This window comes from Marmota marmota, unplaced genomic scaffold (genome assembly GCF_001458135.2).
Source record: "Marmota marmota marmota unplaced genomic scaffold, marMar, whole genome shotgun sequence".
In the NCBI taxonomy this organism is placed as follows: Eukaryota; Metazoa; Chordata; class Mammalia; order Rodentia; family Sciuridae; genus Marmota; species Marmota marmota.
The window spans coordinates 33,612,411-33,638,608 of NW_026000142.1; the positions used below are offsets into that span (position 1 = coordinate 33,612,411).

General features: G+C 32.4%; 1 protein-coding gene across 3 annotated transcripts in view; it reads right to left on the reverse strand.

Annotated features, from left to right (window-relative positions):
* Positions 1–26,198, reverse strand: part of Sema3a (semaphorin 3A) — a 447,522-nt gene that overhangs the window by 188,162 nt on the left and 233,162 nt on the right. The window contains exons 1-2 of one of the 3 annotated variants that reach the window (XM_048786245.1): positions 9,940–10,088; positions 9,243–9,436 (exon numbers count right to left, since the gene is read on the reverse strand). In XM_048786245.1, the coding sequence (XP_048642202.1) occupies positions 9,243–9,354 (112 nt within the window). In that variant the 5' untranslated portion in view covers positions 9,355–9,436; positions 9,940–10,088. The other 2 variants (XM_048786244.1, XM_015488417.2) reach the window with 2 other exon arrangements.

The window sequence follows — 26,198 nt, forward strand, 5'->3', positions numbered from 1 at the left end:
TATATATATATATATATATATATATATATATATATATTTATATATATATATTTATATATATATATATTTATATATTTGCATTTTACATCCTTTTCATTCAAGGCCCACCTTCCTGTTCCCCATTTTACATGTTATAAATATATATATAATAAATAAATAAATAAAATAAAGATGTATTTTATATATATACATCTTTATTTTATTTATTTATTTTTATGTGGGGCTGAGGATCAAACCCAGTGCCTCACACGTGCTAGATGAGCGCTCTACCACTGAGCCACAACCCCAGCGCCTGGATATCTTCATATTAAAAGCAAATATGTTTGTAAAATAGGAACTGCTCTTTTCACAACTTGCTGGTGAATTAACAAATTAATAAATTAAAGCAGAATAAATAAGAGTTAACTAGGAAAACGAGGCACCAGCGTTCTATATTACTGTATTTCATAATCTCAATGAAAAACAGTGGGAATACTTTCTACATTGAATAAAAAGAATAATTTCCTTTTTTATTTGGTTAGAAATAAGCCAGGTTCGTGTGTTTTGTAGACATCCAAAGAAGAGATAGATAAGCCCAAATGACTCTGACCACTGTGGAAAAGTCCTTCTAAGTGTGTGTCACCTGTACTTCTTGATGTAATTTTTTAGGCAAACTTCTACAACTACATATTAATTATGAAGTTCCTTGTCTTCTGTGCTGCAATTTTAAGTGATATAAATTATGCATATTGCTTTGTGAAAACCAAATCAGAAGGAAAGTTTTCAATAGTGGCAGTCACCACTTTTCTCCACATTTGCCTTCTTACATTCTTCTTTTCATTCAAGGCCCACCTTCCCTGTTCCCCATTTTACATGAGCCCTAAACTCTAAGCAGATATATCTACCTCAGAAGCCCTTTCATATTCATATTATTTATCTAAAAATCTATTCATTTATGAAGACATGTGAAAAATGACTTATGTGACTTAATGTCATACATATAATATGTATTGGAAATATATAATAACTGATTTTTGTAAATAAAGTCTGTAAAGCTGATAAAATGTAGTTCCATTTAACCTAAGACTTAAAGATGTCTCTTGAGATTTGAAATTCGAAGGGAAAACTTAATGCTTCTGACACAGAAGCATTGGTTTATTCAAAATTATTATAAATTATTATAAATTCTGACACATATCCTGAAGATCCATAAATATATATAGCTTAGATTGACCTAAGGTGTAAACAACTTTATTCTTACTTTGCTTGAATATATGCTTAAGGATTAGGACTAGGCCTACATTACTTTTACTGCTATTTAATAGTTATGATTGGTACACAACAGTGCAATTGATAGCTGTTCTACTGTTCTTTCCTGCTATTTCTAACTTTTGACCAGAATAACAAATATTTTTTAAGAATTTTCCATCCATATTTGTAAATTCCTTAAATTACAAATGTCAGTCTACAGCCCTATAAGTGGTTTAAGGAAATTAGGCTATTATCCTCTTCCATCTTCTTAATAATTTGAGATCAGAATCTAAATCAGAGTTCAACCTGTATTATTGTATAGTCACATTTCAGCCAGACATTTTTTTTTTGGCTATTTCCTATCACATTTACTTTTCTGAGAAAGAGCTCTGAGGATGAAAAGGTTGAAGAGGGAAATGGGAGGTGTTACCAGGCTGTGGGGCAGGAAGACAAGGGAAGGAAGAAACTGACTTGGAGATGAGGCAGCAGGCGCTGTGAGCAACTGTTGCCCTTGGTAAGTGTGACAGAAGCAGCAAAGAAGTTCTGAAATGCTGCATCTTAGCAAGCTGTCAGAGAGCAAAGCCAGGATTCTCGAAGAAGTGGGGACAATGAAAAATAGTCAGCTGAGATTGTTCATTAAGGATATGTTCAACTTCATTTGGGAGGACTGGTTTTGCTACACAAACATTTCAAGTGCTCAGTGTGAGGTTAAGACAGTTTTCTTTATCTTTAGCCACTATTTAGTTTTATAACAGTGTCACTTTCTTTTCCATATGTGAGTACTGCAACATAAGAGAAAAAGGAAATCAAATGTGTCCAAAGAAAGGAAGTAATTCCTTACCTTGTACCTAGAATCTTCCTGTACATGTGTATTGTATATTCCCCATTTCTGAGCTGTAGGCAAGAAAAGATGACCAGGATATTTTCTGATTCAGTCTTGGAATAGCCTTGGTTCAAAATGAGATGTGGCTTGGGGGAGATGCCACTGTTCTCACATCCTTGTGCAGCTGAAGTATCATTGACATACAGCCTCTACCCTTGCAGCTAGCAACACTTTTCCTTTCTCAACAGTACTACAATGTACAATTCACTTATAATAAATTGATTTATTATAAATTTGCATTCCTCTTGTTTCCAAAATGAATTGTGTTTTTTAAAAGGCATATTTTAGATTAAAAAAAAAACAAGATGCATCAACTAAGTCACAAAATCAGTCAACAATGAGTGACTGTACTCGCCTTTGAGAGTATATAGATTAAAATATAATACATAATACATATCCAGCTTCATGAACCTCACAATCTGGCACTACAAAGATGATTCATGAAAGTAGTTTTACAGACTTAAAAAAAAAGTCATTTGATGTAGTCAATAGAACAGTTTCATTTACTATTCTGATGATAAGCCAAGTGGGTGATGTTTGTTTTACCTAAAGACATATTTATGATTATAGCAGCACATTAATTACTATAAGTTTGGGTCAACATTGCTTCCTGTGCCCCATCTCTCCAAGAAAGAGAAACCTAGAAATGCAGGTTTAATGGTTTATTCAAAAGATGACAAGACCTCCTAAATTTGTGGTCCTTCTAAGTTTTAGCTTAAGCTTGCATAAAATACTAAGACCAAATTATTCTTATTTTATCAACAGAATTATATTTTTGCTTATCTTCATTCCCTAGTTCAAGTATAAATTGTATATTTTCTTATCCTGGGTTTGACAGAGTCCAGCTTTGTTACTGTTTAGAAATAGTGTGAGAATTCTCTATTTATACTGATGTTTATGTCTTGGCAATAGAAGGAGATAGTAGCTGGAGACATTCAGACTTATTTATGTCAGATGGGATTTATTGATTCTTCCATATGTTTAATTATGATGATAATTTTGAACAGGTTAAAAATTAAAAGAAGCCATTGTTTTACAGATACAACTTTCTAAACATTATCTTCTCAGCTAGGTACTCTCCAATTATAAATGGTAGCAATAATGTGCCACAGGCAAGCTCACTTCTTCCTATAAGAAAATGATACAGAAAATACATATATATGTAACTTATTACATACCAACATATGTAATTAGTTTACATACTAATACCGTCCTTCCATCACTCTAATTGTTGGTATCACTATGTCACTAATTAGTTTACTTTCTATCTTAGAGATCAGGCTCACATATAACCTCATTTAAGTTAAAAAATTATTGTTTATATATAACCATTTACTTCTTCCTGGTCAAAAATGTATCAATAAGTGCATGCAAGGAACACATCAAAATCTTTAGCAAATTTCACTTAAGTAATGTATCATTTTCATGCATGTCACATCTCATGACTCTTGCCAGTTTTACCAAGCACAGCCTCTACACTTTGTTCCATGGGTGCTTATCCTAGCAGCCTGTCCTTTTCAGAACCAGTGAAAAAGCTGTGACAAATGGCTAGTGCCACCTATTAGTGGAAACATAGAACTGCAAATCATGATGATTCCTTTAGATAGCACCTTGGAAATCACAAAAAATTAATGGCATCCCAATCCTAATTTATGTTTACAACTGCTGGTCTTCATAAATGAGTTCTAACTCTAACTTTGTTTGGAAGTTATATGTACAACTTTACTGCAAAGGATCATTTTATCATAAACTAATTCATAATATTTTGATAGGAGTAATGTTTTATTACTTTAATACACAACTTGCCAAGTTATAGTATTAGGACTTTGTAAATATATGAAAAAATAAAATGTAGTGCAATGAAATAGGTGCCTGGAAAAGTCATTCATTTATCCTCTCAATTTATCCCATTCAACACTGGTTGCCTAATTATCAATCCAAAATGTATTTTAATATTGATCATTTTGGAAACTATTAGAAAAATTCAAATATAAATTCTATTTAAGATAGTCCTGATTTTAGATTTAAAAATTCTTCAAACAGTGTGAAAGTATGGTATTTTGATCTTTTGACCACATAGATGTGTGGATGAAGTTTGAGATAATAATTTAAACCACAAAATTGCTCATGGACACGTAAAAGTTGATGATAACTTTAAAATACAAGTTTCTTAAAGCACACATCTGAAAATATTATGCAAAATTTAATACAGAATGCAATTGTGTATTCACACTAAGGATAATATCTTCTTCAATCAATAGCTTAGCATCTATTTTTGTCAATAGGGACATATATAATCATATTAATTAACCTATTAAATTTATTCCTAAAATATCCTTAAATTAATTCTTAGGTGCAGAATTTAAGTAAAACTGACCCCAAATGATATTTGTTAATTATGTTGTTTATGGGTGATAATTAAGTCAGAAAATGAAGGGAAATTAGATATCACAGTCTACACATCTATTTATTGGGCTAAATATCTTGGTATTTTTTATATAATTTATAATAGTAGACTGTTAATTAACATGAAAAGAAAATACAACACAAAAATTAGAATTAGGAAAATTGTCTATTCAATGTTCAGGTTTATTGAAGTTAATAGTGACTGAATATCATTGTTATAAGTTAATGATCTAGAGGCTTATTTTTTGGTCTCAATTACTTTCCTACATGCTACAGTTTACACTGTATAAATTATTATTTCAAAGTCCAATCTGTTTGGCAGCATTAACAGAGGAGCCACAAATTTGAGACTTCACTAGCCATCATTTAATCTGACCAGAACTGAATTGAATCACAAGATGTGTGACTTTTATATTATTTTTATGTTCATTTTTCATTATTTTGCCAGCATATTCTCGTTGATTAGACAAATTAAAGTTCTACTGTTCTTTGTGTTTAAATTGAAGATCTTGGAATCAAAATCTGAGGTTAAAGTTAATAAAATTTGAAAAGATCATGTTAAATAAAGATTAGCTAGTTAAATTCCAGGTGCCAAATGAATAGTGACTGTTTGAGAAAAGAAACTGCAAAGAATTTATGACTTTGTTGCTCTATGCACACACACACACGTGTGTGTGTGTGTGTGTGTGTGAGAGAGAGAGAGAGAGAGCTTGTATGTGTCATTCTTTCCCCTAACTTTCCTACAAAATTTAATTTTAACTGCAATAGCTAAATTGTTCATGTAAGACACATTCCATTCTATACTATTATATAAATACTTAGGATATTCATCAAAACTTTTCACAGGACTTAAAGGTCACACTCCTTTTATTTTATTTATATATAATAAATATGATATAAAATATGATTGTCATTTTAAGCTAATATATTTATTTGTGAAGGCTTTTTATCATAAGTCACATCCTGTAGATTATCCTGTAGATTGCTGAAAATATTTTCCCAGCCATAAATATCAACATGAAGATATGTATTTTAAATAGAATACATGTATGCATATATCCATATCTATACACATATCCATATCTTTATATATGTAGTATGTATAAATAAACTCTTTCTCTCTCTCTATGTATATATGTATGTATATATATATATATATATATATATATATATATACACACACACACACACACACACATATATACTATACATATAATATATATATAATTAAACACTATTTTGGTAAAAAAATTGCTGAACAGAAATAAAGTTCAGTAAATCATTATTTATATTGATTAGTTTTGTAAACAATAATAATTTGTTGAAGAATAGACTAAGAAGAAAAAATTTTTGAAACTTTTACTTCAGAGATTTTAATTAAATAAAATTTCCTTCTAATATCAGAAAAGTGTACATGAGAATTTTGATTTAATTGGCAATCTCATTCTCACAAGAATTAAACAACAAGACTCTAAGGGGGGAAATGTCATCAAATATGAAAAGAAAGTCTTTAAATTGTCTACCCTTTATTTCAGTCTTATTTACTAAGTCCTCCCTATGAAGGTAAGGTTAAAATTATTGATTTAACCTTTGGATTCACAGGATCACCATCACATTGAGACTTGCATGGGTCTTTGAGTTCTACTAAAACTGAAACACACAATGTCATGGGAAAACCCATTACGTTGAATGATGGAATATCTGTCATTTATTTAAAACCCGAAACCTATTCATTCTTGTGATTTACATAGATTTTACTGAAACCTTCATTGTATCACATATCCCAAATGAAAGATTAATTATTTTCTAGTATTTCATAAGAAAAGTAAAATCTGTCTAGTTTTGTAGAGGGAATAAACAGTTATGTGCCATTTTTTAAAGTAGAAGCTTAACTTTTAGTTCTATTGCATACATTTAAGGAAGGCAAAAGTATCTCTGAGTGAATGTTTCTTGAGGATAATTTCTATGTGACTGCTGAGATTTATGGAGTTCTCACATTTTCTTCCCCCACAAGGATTCTAAATCAGATTGGTTCAGAGGAAAAGCCAGCATACCCCATTTTTCTAATATTATCACTTCTCCAGATGGTCCTGAGCACATCTATTCAAGTCCTTTTTCCTAGAAAGTAAAGAGGTATCTTATTAGATATGGGTGTACATTCCCAACAAAGGCTGCCTTCTTGTTTTTACTTCTTTTTCTTTCTCATTTAATGTATCAAATCTCTTTAATCTCCTACTAGGCAAGTAGAAAATAAGTTCAGTAATTGCATGAAACTTCATCTTAGCCACCTGAGCAATGAGAGGGTTAATGGTGGATCTTTGAAAACAAGTGACCATGGGAAATGAAGGTTGGCAGGGATTTAACTCTTCATGAGTCCTGCTGGAATATTTTTAAGGGTAATGCAGTTGATATTTTAACTATGTTTGACATCTCATTAAGGAGGAAAAAGAAGTAGCTAAAAAAAAATCTATCTCCATTATAGTTTAGAAACAAAGTACTGACAATTGGCTACCAGGTGTTTGCTTTGGCAAAACAAGCTACATCCAGAGACAAAAAGGTAATGACAGACCAATAAAATGACACAAGAAAAACTGTTTGGACCACTCTGTTTATTCTTGTTGTCCATTTCACAGTTTATTTTTAACCAAACTGCCAAGCTTTTGGTATATCAGTAGAATTGTTATATAGCTGTGAGGCAGTTTTGATTTTAAAAAAAAAAAGCATAATAATTCTGATGAATGCCATTGACCAAAAAAAAAAAAAAAAAAGGAAAGGCTTATAATGACAGTGTCTAATATATAGATCTTGTCAAAGTATAGAGCTGCTTCATCAGACAAGGTTAAAATATTTTAATTAAATTCTATCTACCTGACTTGAACGTATAGAAAAAAGAAAAAGGTACCTCTTCTATCATGGAGAATGATAATCTATTCGCCATGAAAATAAGATTATTTCAAAATAAGAAAGTATGGTATTCAATTTTTATTTGATTTTAAAATTGATTTAGCACTTTGACAACTTTCTCTAAATCTTATAGATTTTAGAATGTTTCACTTTTTTTCACATTTATTAATCTAAAATTATAGCATACAGCCATTCACATCTTTGAGAACTAAAGTTGCATATAAACTTATACTGAATATAAACTTGAATAAAGTGGACTATTAAGAATTATTTGATGGCATCTTCTCAAGGAGAGAAAAGATGTCATAACATTAAATGTTATAGAAACAATACAAAGACAGTTATTAAATAGAAACATAATAGAGATTTAATTGAGTATTTAATGGATGGTATGCTTTTTAAAAAAAAAAACTTGTAAAATAAATGAAATTGCAATTTTTGCTGATGCTTAAAATCTGTTCTTCATTGGACACCCAAGAAATTATTAGACCAAAAATCTTTTCTAATTCAATGTATTTTTCACAATGAGTATTAAATTCAAATAAACACATTTAATAGGTGTTTAATTTCTAATCCAGAGTGTGAAAATTACCTCTCTTTTCTACTTGAGATCCTCTTTCACACTAAAGCATTCAGAAAGGGATGTTAGCCATCATGTGAAAATTAAAGATTATATCTTCTGGCATAGAGCAGTGTACAGTAGACAGACATCACCACAGATATCCAATAGTTTTCTTTTACCCCATAGGCTAAAATTGTAGCATAATTGAAGCTTCTCACTGCCCCACCCCCAATTCTAGAAATCTGAGAATCCTAAGAAATCAGCACCTTAGGGAGCAGAACTACTTGAGTGCAAACAGTTTAATCTTCAACTCCATTTCATAATACCTGAGTTATAGAAGTATTTTCTGATATTAAAAAGTATTATCTGGAAGCATTTTAGCATTACTTTATACATCAGTCTATAAAATCTGTCTAAACAAATTTTATAATGAATATTTTCTCTTAAATCCTCAATTAAAAACAAGCACATGCATGAAACTGTAACCAAATAAAGTACCATGTAATACAGATGGGTGTTTTTTTTCTTTTATCAATCTATACTTTTTTATAAAGAAGTTCACATAAGTAGCTATGCAACTAGAGAGTAATAGCTCTTCAATTCTCACTGAAGTGCATACGGAATTAAATAACATTATATTTGAAAAGCTACCTTTACACCAATTAGTCAAATACACAGTCTTTTGTACAATCATAACACACTGTGGAAAAACTAGTCTGTTCTCCAGTTTATGTTCTCTTGGCAAACCGTGATCTACTGCTTATGTTAAGCATCTGATTGTCAGATTTGAACAAACTGAATATTCATGATGATGATTAACCATTTAATGTCTAAAACTAAGAAAATACAATTCATCATAACAATTATTATAGGTGAGACATGCACATTTATAAAGAGACCATTTTTTACATTAGTATTGTTTTTAATTTTTTAAGAGAAATAAAGTCAGAAAAATTAACAGAAGATATGATCAAAAGATATACAGATCAGCATGTACCAGGCATGCAGCTCTTCTCTGCAAATGTGATTAAATGTTCTTTGTTTGCATTTAAATTGTCACATATCAAACAGAAGACGTGCTTTAAAAAAAAAGTGTTCAAATCATCTCAGAAAGGTACATATAATCACATAGGTTTCTCAGGTTAAACTAAAGGTTTGATGGTTTGGGTTGGGAGGGAGTTCAAGGAACGAAGTGTGTGTGTCGGGGGCAAAAAGCTAGCCAAAAAAAAAAAAAATAGAAAGAAAAAAAAGATTTACCTTTGTAGGATAATTTCAGCCTTGGCACATTGTTCTTCCCATTTTGATAGTTTGCTCTTGCTGTAAGTAATACTCCCCAGAAAAGACAGACAATCCCAGTGAACCAGCCCATGCTGCAGACGCTGTAGGTCTCTGTGCTGCTTCAGTCTTCCTTCCTGTATTGTGCGGCCAGAGAAGTTCAAACAATCTGGAAACTGGAGGTAACAGGTGATTTAGGTCAGTTTCATTCATAAATGCAGACAATCAAGACCTCATGGCAACACTAACACCTCTTCTTCTGTAACAGTCACTGAAGCACAGAAACTTCAAACCCTCAAAAAAAAAAAAAAAAAAAATCGAGCCAGGCACCGGATAATGAGGCACAACTGTTGTGTGGAAAGAGAGAGGAAAAAAAAAAAAAATTAACAAGGGCTGCAGCAGTGGTGCTTAAGAAGCAGTTCCTTTTATCTATGTTCCTCTGATAGCCTGTGGCCGACTCTAATCCTGCTCCCTGCTTCATTCGGCTCCGGGGAAGCAGAATGAAAGGGAAACAGAGAAAGAGAGAGAGAGAGGAGGGGAGAGAGAGAGAGAGGAGAGAGAGAGAGGGAGAGAGAGAGAGAGAGAGAGGAACCGTCAGCAGGAGCAGCGCGGACTTTTCCTGTACACATGTAGGGAGAGATGACACAAGATCCCACAGACAGGTTTTCCCAACACTCACTAGACTGGCTGACAATGGGAGAACAGGCGAGCTCAACCCACTCCCCTTCCCTCCTGTCACACAACACATGCAAAAAACATCTCACAGAGATTAGAGCCGGGAGCAGAACCCTCCAGCGTGCCTGTGAAAGGCATGTAGCTATAAATTTACTTCCCAAGGCAAGCGTTGTTTTATAGCCATTTTTGGGTGCAATTTTGATTAAAAAAATCTGAATACTGTTACCTACATAATTTACAATTCATGCTCATTATACAATCCTGCTGAACTTGAGTGTGCGTGTGTGTGTGTGTGTGTGTGTGTGTGTGTGTGTGTGTGTGTTGGAGAGAGAAACCTTCTCATCAATATAACTTTAACCACTGAAGGTTTTAAAGCCTTGTTAGAGATCATTCCCTCCTCCCAACAAACCCCTTAGGCTCAACCACCCCCTTCCCCTGCCCCACTGCAATTTCAGTGAAGAAATTCCTAGTAAAGCCCATTTCAACAATCAGTTCAAGACAAATACAGGTCCACTGAGAATTATAAATTACAACAGGGGATTCTCAAAAGGATACTCAAAATTTAAAAACATCCATGGCTTTCCAGCTTCTGGAATGCTCTGCCTAACATTTTTAATGCATCACATCTCATTAATAAAAGCTACTTCCCTAGTTTTGGTTTAAAGGGCAGAGGAAGATGACAAAGTTCAAGAAAGTCCCTGCTGAGTGTCAAGGACCAAAATAAAATGAATATTTCTGTCTCTTCATGAGTTGGTGAAGGGTCACTAAATTTTCTGGGGGGCACATATACATGTATTCAGGGAATCAACCAAACACCATAAGTTCTTTACAAAGCAGGCATGTGGTCTGTAGTGTCTCAATTTCCTCTATTTTCTTTCAGTCTTTCCCAAAGCTGATATCCTTATAGGATTTGGGGGTTGCACAAAAGTTAAAAGGAGAGAACTTTTCTTTTGTTAGTGTCCAACTTTCTCTGCTCTTTCTTTCCTGCCACTGCCACCCCCTCTCAGCACTTGAAGTACAGAACTGAACTTAATAATATGGAAATTTCTTGGCCAGAAAGAGAGGGTGAGTCTCACAATTAAAAACACAAACACTTAGCTGAAAGCAGTTTAGAATCCTTACAAAAAAAATGATCTAAGCATTGTCAAGACAGCTTTCATTACCGAACGACTACAGACCAATAGAGAAAGAGCAGTCACTGTGCACTCTCTCTCTCCACCCTCTCTCTCTCTCTTTCAAAATGTGTTTGTGTGAGTGTAGGTGGAGGGGGATAGAAAGGGGGAGGGGTAAAGGGAGGCAGGATTCTTCCTCCACTTCACTAGATTGATTCGTCAAACAGATCCTATTGTATTTGTCAGTTTCCACAAGCCTATTGATCAGTTAGTATTGTTAAGAAAATAAAATCCAAAAATAATGTTGATTTTACTGATTCTCACACTTGTTATCCTTAGCGCTTTTCACGCTCTGAGCAATGGATTAGGGCTACAGATGACAAGAGGCCTGTCTTTCATGGATTACTCTGTACAGACACTCATTCTGCACAGGAATTCATGTCACTTTGGGATTATTTAGAGGAACAGACTAATTAATCATTCTATTGAAATCTCACACATGATTGTTTCAAATACTTTAGTTTCACCATTTTCATCAATGTATATTTTAAATGTCTTAAAGCATTTTTTTTTTATTTTTTACTATACTTCTTGTTACATAGTATAGGAGAGTTAGGTTTTGTCAAAACCAAACTGGATAAAGCAAACCTAGCAGTATATCTATTTCACCCATGTAATGTCCTAATCTTGGTACATTTTGATGTGTTCCAGGAAAAAGAAATGGTTGTAGGTAAATTCAGATAAGAGGTTCAGAACTGACTCCACAGGGAAAGAAGACATTCAATCTGGGTTCTGAACCACAAAATCAGGACAGATTTATTTCATTTTGTAAAGCAAAACTTTAAATTAATGTCACTGCCTAGGATTTGATAGTGCACACACCCCCATATTTACAAACACATTCTTAAAAATTTAATATATTTATTTGCATGTGGTATTTTCCAGACCCTTTACATTCTTATCAGCTTTGTATTTTTCAAGATGCTTGAAAGTCAAATAAATCTATGTTTCCATTTTCTTTTTGCGCAAATTTGTTTTAATCTTAAGAAGTAAAAATGGTAAATCCTTCAGGTAGACGTAACTATCATAGCCTGAATAAATTGTAAAATAGTAGAAAAGTTCAGCTACAAAATAGATATTTTACCTGTGATTGTAAAAAATAAATAAAGAAAAAAGAAACTATATACCTGAAAAATACTTACAAAAACATTAAGAATCTTATAGTTATTGCTTTCTCATTTGACTTTGATAAGCTTAGCTAAGTTGTTTTCTTTTTTAAAATATTTTTCCAAGCACTTGAGAAGTAATCAATTTGAATTTTTTTTTCTCAACTCAGGTAGAAACAAAGTAGAAGTGGACCTGGTTGAATGTTTGTTAGAATCTACCAAAACATAGCTCCAGGTGTGAAATGTGGATTTGATCCATTCCTCTAGTTTTTTTTCTTCTTATTCTGAGAATCTGTGGCCTATGTCCAGACATGATAAGCCCTACTGTAAGTGCCTCCATAACCACTGACTTTACTGCATCATTTGCTATTTAAAATTCAGAAATATTTTATTGACCTTTTAACATTGAAGTTTATTTAAAGTATGAGTGAAGCATTTATTCCTCTTCCTAAAAGCATACTATTTTGAATTATTTTTCTAAACCACAATCTACATCATGTACTATAATTTATTCTATCTGCAACTGAGTTCCTAATGTCTTCTAACATTTCACATTTTTAAATGTGATTAACTTCTGCCACAGTGTCAAATTTGAGCAGGTGTTTAATATGATGATCAGGCTGTTGTATATATTTCTGTCAAATGAATCAGTAGTTTTCAACATCACCACACTCCATATTGAGATGGATTACTAAGAATGGTATTTTCTGGATGCTGTGTTTGAATATCCAAAGAAACAGCACTTTCCAACTTCACAACAGGTTAGCTAACCTGTTGTTTTTACAATAAAGACCTGTGTAGTCATAGGAGATCTGTATTGAAGTATTTTTCCATTGAAAGGGTGTTTCTGAACTTTTTTCTATATTGGATGAAACCAATGTGTATATTTTTAAAATACCCACTCTATGTTTTGTTATTAAGGAAGAATTTGGGATGGTAATAAACATTGTAACTGAAGAGCAGAAATTGTTCTAATTTGTGAAATGATATTTCAAGTAGTTCTTTAGGTTATAAATACCCTGAATCATCTTGGAGTAGAAGGTAAAGACACTTGCTATATTTGAGTATAAAAGAATATAAGGAGAAGGTATGTTTTAGATGTATTTAAAATATTTAATGTATAAAATGTGTTTGAAGCTATGATTCTCTTGAAATACATTTTATCCATTAAATAAAAAAAATTATCTCTTCCTGAACTCCCATTTAATTGTGACTAGAGAATTCTCCAAAAGTGAGTGCAGCCCACAGAAGCAGGTGACCTGTTTAGGGAAAATGACTGAGTCAGGAATTTCAAAATGAGTTGGTTAATCAGTTCTCCTAATAAACAACACCAAGGAGGAAATCAATACTAGAAACAAATTTCAGTGTTCTTCCCAAGGTATTTTAAGATTAAGTCATATAAAAAAAACATATATTGGTTTCCATTCAACATCTGTTATTTCCTGCTATTTCTTTCTTCAAGGGAATACTTCCTTAGCATTTGAGAAAGGCCTATGAGCAACAGAACTATAGCAAAGGCCATATTCAAACATTTGCCTTGCTCTGATTCTCATGTTGTAGTTCATTTTTAATGAGAGTCTTTCTGGAACCAGGAATTTGAACACACTTTTTTGTCACAAAAAAGAATTGTGCAGGTGAAAAAATTCTTTAGAAGATCAAAGGACATCCTAATAATTGGGAAAGCTAAATATTTGATGTGTTATTTGTTATAGACAAAAATGATAGTTATTTAAGAACTACTGGAGTCATGGATGGGAACTGGGAGTGGCAGGTTAAAAGCAAGTTTTCAGAAATTAAGTTACACTTTTCATATCTGACCTTTATGAATGCTTTTAGTATAAGCAACATGTGAAAGCATGACTTTAGAAAAGCAATTGGTAAAATGCAAAGGAAATTCAATCTCTAAGGAAGCATTAACTCCTCCTTACATCCATGCCCCTCCTCAACCCCATCAATAGAGATTTCAGTAAAACAAGCTCATTCTTTCTCTGGACTGAATATGTAACATTTTGCAGTTTTGTGTTTTCCTTGCAACATCGAGACTTCTTGTTTTTCAAATGAACCAAAGTGATAAATATTAAATCAATGTGGAAGGAGATAAGAAGCTGGCCAAAGAGTTACATTATTTGTGTCTGTACATTTTATGACAAACCTAGATAATTCAGGATCTCAGAAACTATGAGGAATGTTATCCCTTTTCTTGAGACTTTGATTAGTGGAGGGAGTAGGTGCATATTATTTGGTTAGTACATCTGACTGGGGGATGGAAGACTGGAAAAGTGATGCATAAGTTATAGTTAGTATCCAAGTTGTCACCAGTGGCTAAAATACAGGTCTTAGGAACATGATTTATCATTCCTACAGTTTCTTTTGTGTTTTGTCTTCTTCAATCCATCTCATATAGCAATATTTCAAAAATGTTTAAAAATGCCATTTTCTTTGGGTCATTGCTATGTGCTTAATGAGTTTGTCACCAGTCAGCTTCTTTATTAGATTACCTGATAAATGAATGCAGGTTCCTGAATATTGATTTATTTAAAAACAACAAAACACTGAAAATACCTGTTGTTGTTTTTAAGTGAATGCCTCTACCTCCACTCGGTTGGAACAAGAAAGTTTTCAAGGGAGACAAAAATACCATTGTTAACACTGATCAGTACAGGCCAGGCAGTGAGGAGGAAAAGTGAGGCATCCATGGAATACAAATGAAATGAGCAGGTTGGCCGTTCACTGTTTCAGGATATGAAGTTATTAGTCATCTGCTTTCAGTGAAGACATACTACACACCTTCTCCCCAAATAAATAAATAAGCAGACCTATACAAAATAAACAAAGTGAACAAACCAACAGCATTGTGTAAGGATTGCTTTATATCTGACTCATGCAAAGCAGATGCAGAGTTGCCTTTTGTCATCCACGGAAAAAAGTGTTGCACCTCAGATGGAGTTTATTACAATCTCTATACTCTAAGAAAAGCCCCCCTCTTTTTTTCCCTTTATTTGAAATGTGGTTAAGGACTTTGATAATGGAAAGAGGCAGATATACTAAATCCTAGCATTAAAGTTCCTTACAAGAGTGTACTATATAAGGGCAGAACCAACAGTTTAGCAGACAGTGATTCAAAACTAGAGTGCAGTAAGGTTTCTCCAAATCACAAGAGTTATGAAACTTTAGTTTTTCTGTTCTATTCTGTATTGCCTCAAATTTAAAACATGATTGGATCTAGACAATGCCCTTCCCCATTTTTCCTTCTGTAGTGTCGGGGTAGAATTATATTCTGGGTTTCATTTCACTGCCTGGGCTACAAAAGCAGCTGTCACATTATAGAGGAGATTAGGAAATGCCTTGTTTATTAGTTAACAATTTTTTTAAAATTATTAACTATGATTTGTGAAGAAAATTCAATTTGCCATTTTTCCTTAGAGTATATCCATAGAATTAATCTCTTTGAAAAATCAATCAACATAAATTCATTTTCTTTTCCCTGCTGTATCAAAGAAAAGAGAAATAGCAGGCAATGTGTCTAGCTTTGCATCTTCTTAAATTACAGATCTCAGTTGAAAAGGTTTGAGTTGAAGACTTAAATGACAATGTGATTTCTGTTTTTTGTTTGTTTGTTTGTTTTTTTAAGTTGATGCGTGATTTTGGTGAATTAAAACGTTTTAAAAAACTTCAACATCTAATTGAATTTTATAATCCTCCTCTTGAGACAAAAATAATATCCACTATATCCACTGTGCTCTCATATAGTTTTTAACTCTATCATCTCAACTAAAACTTTAATAATGAATCAACACAATATGTTAATCAACATGAGGAAAAAAATTAGTTCATCTTTGGACTTGAGATTTAAAAAAATGAGCCTATTTCATATTGTATAATTTTTAGAAGTTATATTTGATATTTTTGTTAGAATTGTGAAATATGATGAATATGATTATTAACATATGTATTTTGAAAAATGCTAAGTGAATGGATATAAAGTACTTTCATCCCCAAACTGATAACTATAGGAGGTAATGCTCATGTCAACTAGCTAGATTTTGTCATTCCATGTTGTATGCATTTTTTATATATTGCACACAGTAAATGCATACAATTTTTCCTGTCAATTAAAAAATTAATAAAAATTAAGCACTTTGGTGGTCTCTTTTTGAATTATGAAATAATCACTATAGATTTTATGATGCTATAATACCTATTTCAACTCTGTTAAGCCAAAATAACAAAAAATTAGAGAAATAAGAAAACTAAAACTGAATGAATGAAGCTAAATATAGTGGTATATTTCTCAGGCAGTCAATAAATACTTGTCACAATGTTCTATCCAGCACATCAAATTTGATTTTAGAGACACAATTTTAAATACACTCTTTTCTTTACTCTCATACCCCAAAACCTTTGAAAGCATTTTACTTGTCAAATTTCTTGCATTGTTTCCTTTGTATTTATCCAGTCAACAATATTTTGAGATTTTTCCTACATGCCAGTCATTTGACTTGTAAAACAAATTATATGTTCTTTGAGAATAGTGATATGTATTCCCAGTAATAAGTGGCCCAATTCCAATTTATTTTCCCTGCCACAAGTCACATGGACTATCTACAAATTTTTTTATATAGTGGCTAGGTTGTTGAATTTTTAAATACATGAGTATTGCTATACTCTTTTAATCAATTCCTGCATCTGTTTTTATTCCTTTTAGTAATGTCTTTCCTACTATTGTGGAAGAGTTTAGCTGATGACATATTGTGACATATTGTCCAATTATTTTGTAGAAATTCTCATGATTACAGGCTATTCTATTTCTCTAAAGCAAATATGCCCTATATCAGGATTTTGAATTAGTAATATATATACACACATATCTTGCATTAGGAAAATTATATATATATCTTATATATATATATACACACACACATACACACACATATATATTTATGTATATGCATATGTAAATATATATGTACATATATACACACACATACACATATAGCCACATATACACATATACATACATGTTTGTGTGTAAAGTGTATATCTACCTATACTTGTGCAATATTTCAGAATACTTTGCAAGTATTCTGGGAACTTCCCCTTTCCTGTGTTTTTATGGTGCTATATATACCTATTATATATGCCCATTTTAACTATTATATTAGTAAAATATCCTATTATAACTAATTACCTTATATCATATTAAATTTTCTTGGTTGACTGGAATTTCAAAGAGAACAGGAATTCTTTGTTTTCATTATTTTATTTTCAGTTTTCAGGACAGCATCTATTACAGAATAAAGCTTAACTTATTAATTAATGGATTAATAAATTAACTAAAGAATCTGGGGAAGACTATGCTATATAATGAAAATATTGTGCCTTAGAAATCTCCCAATTTAAATGAATAATTTTGTTCTTTGCAGATATAATTATATTAGCTTTTCATGCTCTTATATAAGAGCATGGATTAGAATGTAGACCAGAGCATTAGGGTTCTAATATGTAACTTTAAAATGCTGCTAAAGTAACTATTATAGAGTCCATAAAACAAAATGTTTGGTCTTTCCTTCAAAGCATAGAAATTTTCATTGTTGCTATTATTACTTTTGTACAATTCTATATTTCTCTAGAAGTGAAAGACCCCTTGCATTTAATATAGATTGCAAAGTGTCATAGTATGTTGCTAATATAGATGTTATACGGGAGATAAAACACCTGATTTTAAATCACAGGATCACAATTTATAACAATATAATATACACCTAAGTTTCTTTGTCTAGAAATGCAGTTGATCATCTCCTTTCTCCACCATGGTTTTCAAATTGCTTCTATTTGTCATTGCCAAATACAAGGACACCCAGATAGCTAGTGTCACTAGGCAGTTTCTGCCTCCACATGTTGTGGAGTTGGACTCTTCAGTCTGACCAAGTCTCTGGGCATCAGAATTGAAGATGGGGATGAGGCAACCATGTAGATCTTAGAGAGAAAAAAACAGTTCTGAAATGTTCTTTTGGAGAAAGAGGAGACAAGTTCTTAGCATTCCTGTAATAGGCACCACAAAAGTTAAATGAAAAAGAAAAAAGGAGAATCTAGGTTGATATTAATTTTATGCTTTGAAAATTTGTCCTTTAACTATTATATGTTAAAGTTTAAGTACACTAAATTTATATATCAAATCCTATAGATTTGACCATAAAAAAGATTATCTAAATTAAAATTTGAGGAGTCAAGAGGATGGTAGTGAGCAAATAAACCATGAATTAGACTAACAAGCATGAGGTTGCCTTCGATAATCAGCCCTGCAACTGCAGGCAGCTGCAAATTGAAGGAGAGCAGCATTTTACCACTTAACAAATTGCTGGTGACTCGCTTGGCCAGATGTGTTTTTGAGATCCTCAGCCTTTCACAGTCTGCACAGTATAGAAAGAATGGTATCTTAGATGGTAAATCAAGCCTTAAATTATTCGAAGACCCATTACTAGTACTAAATCCTCAACATGTGAGTGGGTTTTAATAACCTAAGTTGCAAGTTTCATGAGTTAGTATTTATGTTTCAGAGCAAATTATTTTCCCAGAGAAGTGTCATACTTAACTTTAGGAAACAGAGAAGTTAAGGTCAACAGGTGAAACACCTGTACAGTTATTATGGGAATATCTCATGCTACTATTTATATTTTAAGTCATTACATCTCATAGGTCAATGGCACTCTTTAGCATTTTAACTGTTCAACAAGTTTTGTTTCATGCTGTTTTCAGAACACTAGGGAATCCTGATTGGCTGGTAAATAAGTTAATTTTCCATCCTGGTGGAATTTTTACTATAATAGTTTCAACAGGAACATTTTTTTTTTTTTTTTTTACCTTTAGGATCACTGTTTAAACATATTGGAAAGAATGTGACAATGATTAATATTACACAACTGTCAGCTTCTCATGTTTACAAATGGATACCCACAACATATCATTTAGATTTATAGTATAAATTATTATAGGTACTTAATTTACTATTCATATTTGTTTATTTTTCATAATAATTGCCCAAAGTCCTAAAAGAGTACACAATTAAGTGTAAAGATATGATTGCTTTAATCTCGATAGATGTAGAATTTCTATGTATAAGAGTCAGCAAAACTTTCTAACTGTATTGGCCATAAGTAGTGGGATTAAGTAGATTTTAAAGAAAGAATCATGTGGAGCTGGGGTTGTAGCTCAGCAGTAGAGTGTTCACCTAGCACGTGTGAGGCTCAGGACCACACAAAAATAAATAAATAAAATAAAGGTATTGTATCCAACTATAAAAAAAGAATATATTAAAAAACAGAATCATGTTTTATAACCTTATACACAATTCTTAGAGTTCATCCTGTTATGCTTCTTTAAAAATGCTGGATTTCAAACACTTTCAACAGCATTTTCAAATGTGAATTCAATAAATGTGGGAAGCCACTTAGTCTGTCTCTAAATTGACTCTATCAGAAAGTGGTTCAAATGTCACTAATTATTTTATAGGAATAATCATGTTGTAGCTTTAAGCAAACATAAGCTTTCGTCTACTTTAAGACTGGAGTGCCAGGATGAAAATAAAGACTCTTCTGCTGAAATACAGATGATTGAGTTAAGTTTAACAAGATGCAGGATGTGGCACTTCAGCTATCTAACAGTGGTGGGCTGTTTGCCACCCCAGAAGCAAGATCGTGTTTCCTCTGTCTTGTGCAATTTCAGGAAACTTCTTAAAAATTACATGATTGACACTGTGGCATTCTTCCCATTCTCCTGTACTTAAATGTTAATATCTCTACAATAAGCATATACTTTTACAGTATTAGAAAAGCAAAAATAAGCCAACCTTTTACTTTTGAGAGTTTTTAGAAGGTCAAACTAGAATGGTCTTTTATTTTCTCTGAAGATTTATTCCTTACTGCTGTTGCTTCTCTAATTTCTATCTTTCCATCCTATAGATCTTTCTCCTTCAACTGTAAAAATGAGTGACTAGATACAGTAAAGACATAGTAGTATGAATTTTTCTATGTATGACATAGTAAGTATAATATTATAGTAAATAGATCCTTCCAATTTGGTTATCTATTTATTCAGTTCTTTGTGGTTTTGCAAAATCTTTTATCCTAACTGCCAACACCCCAATACTCTATGAACTATGAGTTAAATTTCTATCCACATACACTGTGTTTTGGGTATATTTATATGTGCTGACTCTGTTGGCAAAGTGTATATTTCATGAGCATATTTGTCTTGTGGCACCACTTTAATGAAAGGACCTTTTTCAGTTTTAAGCGTTATATGAACTAATTCCTGTGAGGTTTCTAGGACAATTCCTTTCACACAATGGTCCTCAATAAATGCAACTGAAAACTTCCTGACTATTATTAGGAATTTCCTGGGAGATACAGGAGGGGGGTTGCATCAAGACACAAAACTGGTTGTTAAAACTGTTAAAGTCAGATGAAGAGAAAAAAAAAAACAGCGGTTGAAAGAAATTCTGAAGATTTTCAGAAAAATTCTATCTTTTCTGTTAAAACCTGGTTTAAAGTATTCTATGTATTCCTGAAATTACTAAGATCACCTTAAAAAACAAATTAGAGAATTCCAAACTCTGGTCAAAGACCATTTGATTACTTAAAAAAATGGCTATGTTTAAACACTATATTGAACTGAAGAAATTACCATGTTCTACCATGTTCTATTTTGGGATGTATAGAAAAGTCGTTTTTAGTAAGGTGATGAAATATCCTTAAATAATAGAATTTCATTAGGAATAGGTTTGACATAAATGACTTTCATTTTGCCTAATGCTCTGAACCATAAGCTAAAAATCAAGTGTTATAAACTTTAAGAGGTAAGTCATTTTTCTGTCTAAGTAGGTGTGGGAAAAATGTGTCTCCCATTTCCCAGGAGGACAGTGGGGCTGTTGATATAGAAGGAAGGTTTCCTTCTATTTGCTCTACCATAAAGGAACACTGCAAGGCAAGAATAGGTTGTGTATGTAACAAGGACCTTAAAACACTGCAACAGTGAACAGATTGTAGTTACCTGAATGTTTTTACTCCCAGGATTATAAAACATTTTAGTGTTATATATTTTATATGTGTATGTATGTTTATATATATATATATATATGTGTGTGTGTGTGTATGTACGTATTCTTGTAAGGCTGCATATTTATACATGCATATATGTTGTTGTGTGTGTGCATATACACATATATGCACACGCACATACAATTATTGACACATACTGGCAAACATTATATACTCACATATGTATACACTAAATGTGATTTAAAAAGTAATTGTTGAAGATTTCACTGGGTACAAACATAGATAAAAGACAAATACTATGCTAACAATGTAAGAATTCAAACACAAATAGGCTTTGCAATAGAATGGGAGAAGCAAAGTAAGATTAGACTTTTAGAAGTACACAGCAAAAATCTTTTTAATACCATTCAAATATAAACTTTAAAACACAGACAGCAGAGGCAGATAATTACTCTTGTCTTTCTGCAGTATTTAGTTAAACTGAGGTAGTTTCCAATACTGTGCCATAAAATATTTCTCTCCTCCCTCAAACAATACAAATTCACATGTGATTTTTGGCATCTTAAGTATAAGTGGAACACTTGGCTTTGACCCATTTCCTTATTCAGAAGAATTACTCTCAGATTTCAGACTTGAAAAAGTGATAAAGGCTATTTTCAGAAATCAGACTCTCAGGATATAGAAAACTGCAGGTTTCTGATTACTGCACTACAAATTCATGTAGAGGTGAACACCATCACTTGAGTCATTATGAGAAATAGATACTATATATTTTAATGCTCTAAAAATAATACAACTAGCTAAAGAGTATATATTTTTACGGCTAATGGGCTAGTAGCCTATTTATGAATTCATTCACTTTTAAGTGTCAAGAAAATTTGTGACTAACATTTGCATTTAAAATTTTTGTTTTCCTTCATCTGTTTAATTTTATCTATACTGGAGATGACACCACTTTTCAGACCTCCATTTTGTTACATAGATAAAATCTGAAATGAAATTGCAAAGCAGAGAAGAACATTCTGTAACAACTTTTTAGTCATTTACTAATTTTTGAGATGAGCTTTTGACACTTAGTAGTCCAAGTAAGAGTGATAACAAAAGGATTATACTATTCAACTAGCTCATGTTGTGGGATGTGTGTGTTTGTGTGTGTGTGTGTAGGCTAATGTTTAACCGAAGTGGATAGATTACATTATTAAATAACCAATACAGAACTGTGTGGTGAAAGACACCCAACTTGAGTGCTATTTGTAGCTTAGCTGTTAATCAGTTTTGTGTTATTAAGTTTCTTGGGGGGTCCCAATATTCTCTGTAGATAAATTAGTTGAACCAGATGAACTTTATCCTTGATTCCCTCTAATGCTGAAAATATTATATTATAACACATATTTCCCGACCATGCTATAAAACTTATCACTTAAAATATTAGCTACATATTTAATATTTTTGTTAGAAATAATATTCATACCATTCCATGCAAGACAGTAATTTCAGTTGTGGAACAAAATGTTAAGCTCATTTTTAATACTATGCATTCAAAATACTTGATACTCTCTATGACAGCTCTACCATCAAAATACCAATTTGTTAAATAAAAATATTTATAATATGCCTTCTATACTAGACTCTGAAGTAGGAACCTGGGATAAAAGTCACATTATATGGTTTGGACATTGAAAGTAACTGGTATGATGGAGAGGAATTTGGGTGAAGTTAAGATTTCTAAGTGTGTTTATCAAACCTGTCATTTTGAGAAGAGTTAAGTTTCCTCTTCTAAGACAGTTAATAGATAATGCATATTTTCAATTTACATTTTTTTCATTTGATTACAGTAAAATATACATTTGGTGGCAAGGAAAACAAATATTGATAATAATTCAACTTACCACAGTGACTATTATTTTCACACACTGGAATCATATCCAAACACTGAGCTAATTACCATGGGAAGGAAATAAATGAATAAAATGGATTGTTGCTCTTGAGGAAGTCCCAGTCTAGTGAAAGTAAGAGTTAAATAATAAGAAAATATAGCACTCCAGTTGCTTAGATAACACAGATGATAGGCATTCAGCCCAACTGGGGTTTTATAGGAGGCTTCCTGTGGGAGATGGTGCCTGAGCTGGGTCTTAAATGATGAGTAGGAGCAGGTGAAGAAAGATGAGCAGGTCATACCCGGGCTTCAACCAAAGTACAAAGCCAGAAAATAAGAGAGTGTGTGTGAGTGCAGGAAATGGGAGCAATCTTGTCAATAAAAGGGTGTAAATTGCAAAGAGAAGAAAGAAAGGAGAGATCAGCAGGAGCCAAATCATAAAGCATCTATAAGGTCATGCTTGTAATTCTAATATAGGTGATGAAACACCACGGAAGGATTTTAAAGAGGAGAATACCACAGGAAGATTTGCTTTTGTGATAAATGAGTCCTGTTACAGTGTGGAGGGAAAAAGCATGGAGCTAGGGAGGCCAGCCAGGCTTTATTTTAATGATCTGGAACAGAGATAACTAAAGCCCCAATCATGGTAGTGAAATAAGAAAAGACATAAAGATATATTTGAGAATTATAAAAGAGACAAAATCTACTACTTTGGGGGAAAGGTCGGATAAAGAGAAGAATGGAAAAGTAGGATTTTATAGTATTTCTCTCATGATCATGGCACAGATGGATAGATTCATTAACTGATGCCAACAAGAGAAGATGAGGAGCAGATAAGCCTCATCAGAGAAAGGAGTTCAATTTTGAACTTGTTTATTTCGAAAAGACTACCAAGTAGTACTTTAGGTACAAGTAAGCAGTTCAGTAAATTAGTTAAAAGCTCAAATGCCAGAGGCAGAAATAGGAATGTATGTGGGAGTTAAGATTAATAGAGAAAAAGTTGGCTGATGAGAGAACTCTGGATCGCAGTGAAGAACAGGTAGAAGAAGAGAACCCTAAACAGGAATATGAGACGAGCCAGGTAAGGACTGGAGGAAGTAACCTCACAGACAAGGGGTTAGAAACTTTTAAAGAGGTCTGTCAAATGGGAGGACACAGGGCTGCACTTATGATTTGAAGTAGGAGGATCTCTATGTAAGATAGAGTCTATGGTGGGAAGAAAAGCCAAATTGTAGTGAGTTAGGGAGACCAGATATGTGATTTAAAAAAATTAATTATTAGCTGATATTGGCTAATCAGCTCTATCCCATTTTTCAAATATGAAATGAGAATGGGGTTTAAAATCAATTTCATCTTAGATGTTTGAATTACAGGAAAAATTGAGGGATTTACTCTGAAAATGGTTACCATCTACAACATATAACAGATTTTACATCTATCATTACCACACTGAAGAAATTAATTATTTTTTTCCAAATGATTGGATTTAATTTATTTCTCTTTTTTTTCTCCAAGTGTTTCCAAGACTCCTTGCAAAAATTGATTCACTGATCACAATGTAATATTATACCCTTAGCTTTTTCAGTGGGTTGATGTAACAAATGATCTTTTGGAAAATATTCACCACGTCTGCAAAACTACTATTCATTATAGTAGTCAACATCTTAAATAATGATACACATGGTGAATTCCTCATAGAATTTAGTGACAGGAAAGATTTTCTGTAATGTTGAACTGATAAACTCCATTTTATCAGTTAATGGAAGTGCATTTCTTTTTTAACCTTGGCAGAGGAGAAATTTAAAATGAAATCTAATGCTCATGTGTGGAAACCACCTTTATAAATTTCCTAGTTTGTACCTACCAATTATATTTTCCTTTCTTGTATGAGTTTTCTCATTCTACAGTATTTTCCTTATGGGTGTATGCTCACATGCATGTGTGTTTACCAAAGTAACCATCAAATTCTATTAAGAATACGAAGTTCAATTAACAGTAGCAATAAAAAATAGTAATAAAGTGTTTGATCATATTGTATTTCATTTACCCTTCATTGCTTTTGAAGCTCTCTTTTCCCTCTCACACAAACCTAGTCATGTACTATTTAGGGGAAAAAAAGTGATAATTTCTGTGGAATAACTTTTAAGATAATTTTTTTATATTTAAATTTTCTCATCAGCTATTATATTCTTTCTCCACACATTTAATTCCAAGGAAAGAGATGCAGTAGAATTTAATGCAGCTTGAAAAGCATTTATAATTTATTATGTTTTTGCTAATATTTAAATATAATTCTGAGTCTAGTACTAATTAATGTATACATTGGTGATAATTTTTTAATAGGACATTTAGCTGCCTTGAGGACTACTTAAGATTGTATCCTAATTCAGACTGATTCTATGACATTATCTTTTAATAACATGCTTTTTGTGCATGCTGCCCTTAAATCTTCATATTCCTTAAACAGAAATTCTGAAGAGCACTGTGAAAAGTGGCATGTGCAAATAAAGGATTACAAATTTCATCCAATGTAATGGAAAGTTTACAGTTGAGTATAGGTATAACAATTATAGAAGTGATTTGATTTGGGGAACTAGCAAAACCTGCTTCATTTTACAGATCCTAAGATATTCTTCTTAAATACACTCCTTCCCATCTTTAATAACTCATTTCAAATGTTACTTTCTCTTTGAATCCTTCCCCCAAACTCTAGGCAGTTGTGCCCCTTTATGGATTCCTGACCATCAGTCTTTAGCAATTATAATGGAATCTCAAAATATATTGCAATAGTGTTTGAAGATCAGCTTCTTTCCTCTTTTCACCAGGAAAACTTGTACCTTCCTTGTCTTTTTAATGTAAGGAATAAGCATAACACTAGACATACAATAGGAATAACGGGACATCACTCTGGATTTTAGATATTTCACTTTTTAAATATTCAAGATGATTATAAAATTGGCAGTGACATTTCTAATGATGGCATGAGGTAGCAAGAAAGAGTCCTAGCAAAAATTTGAAAAGTTGGGAAATAAAACTGGTACAAACCCAGTATT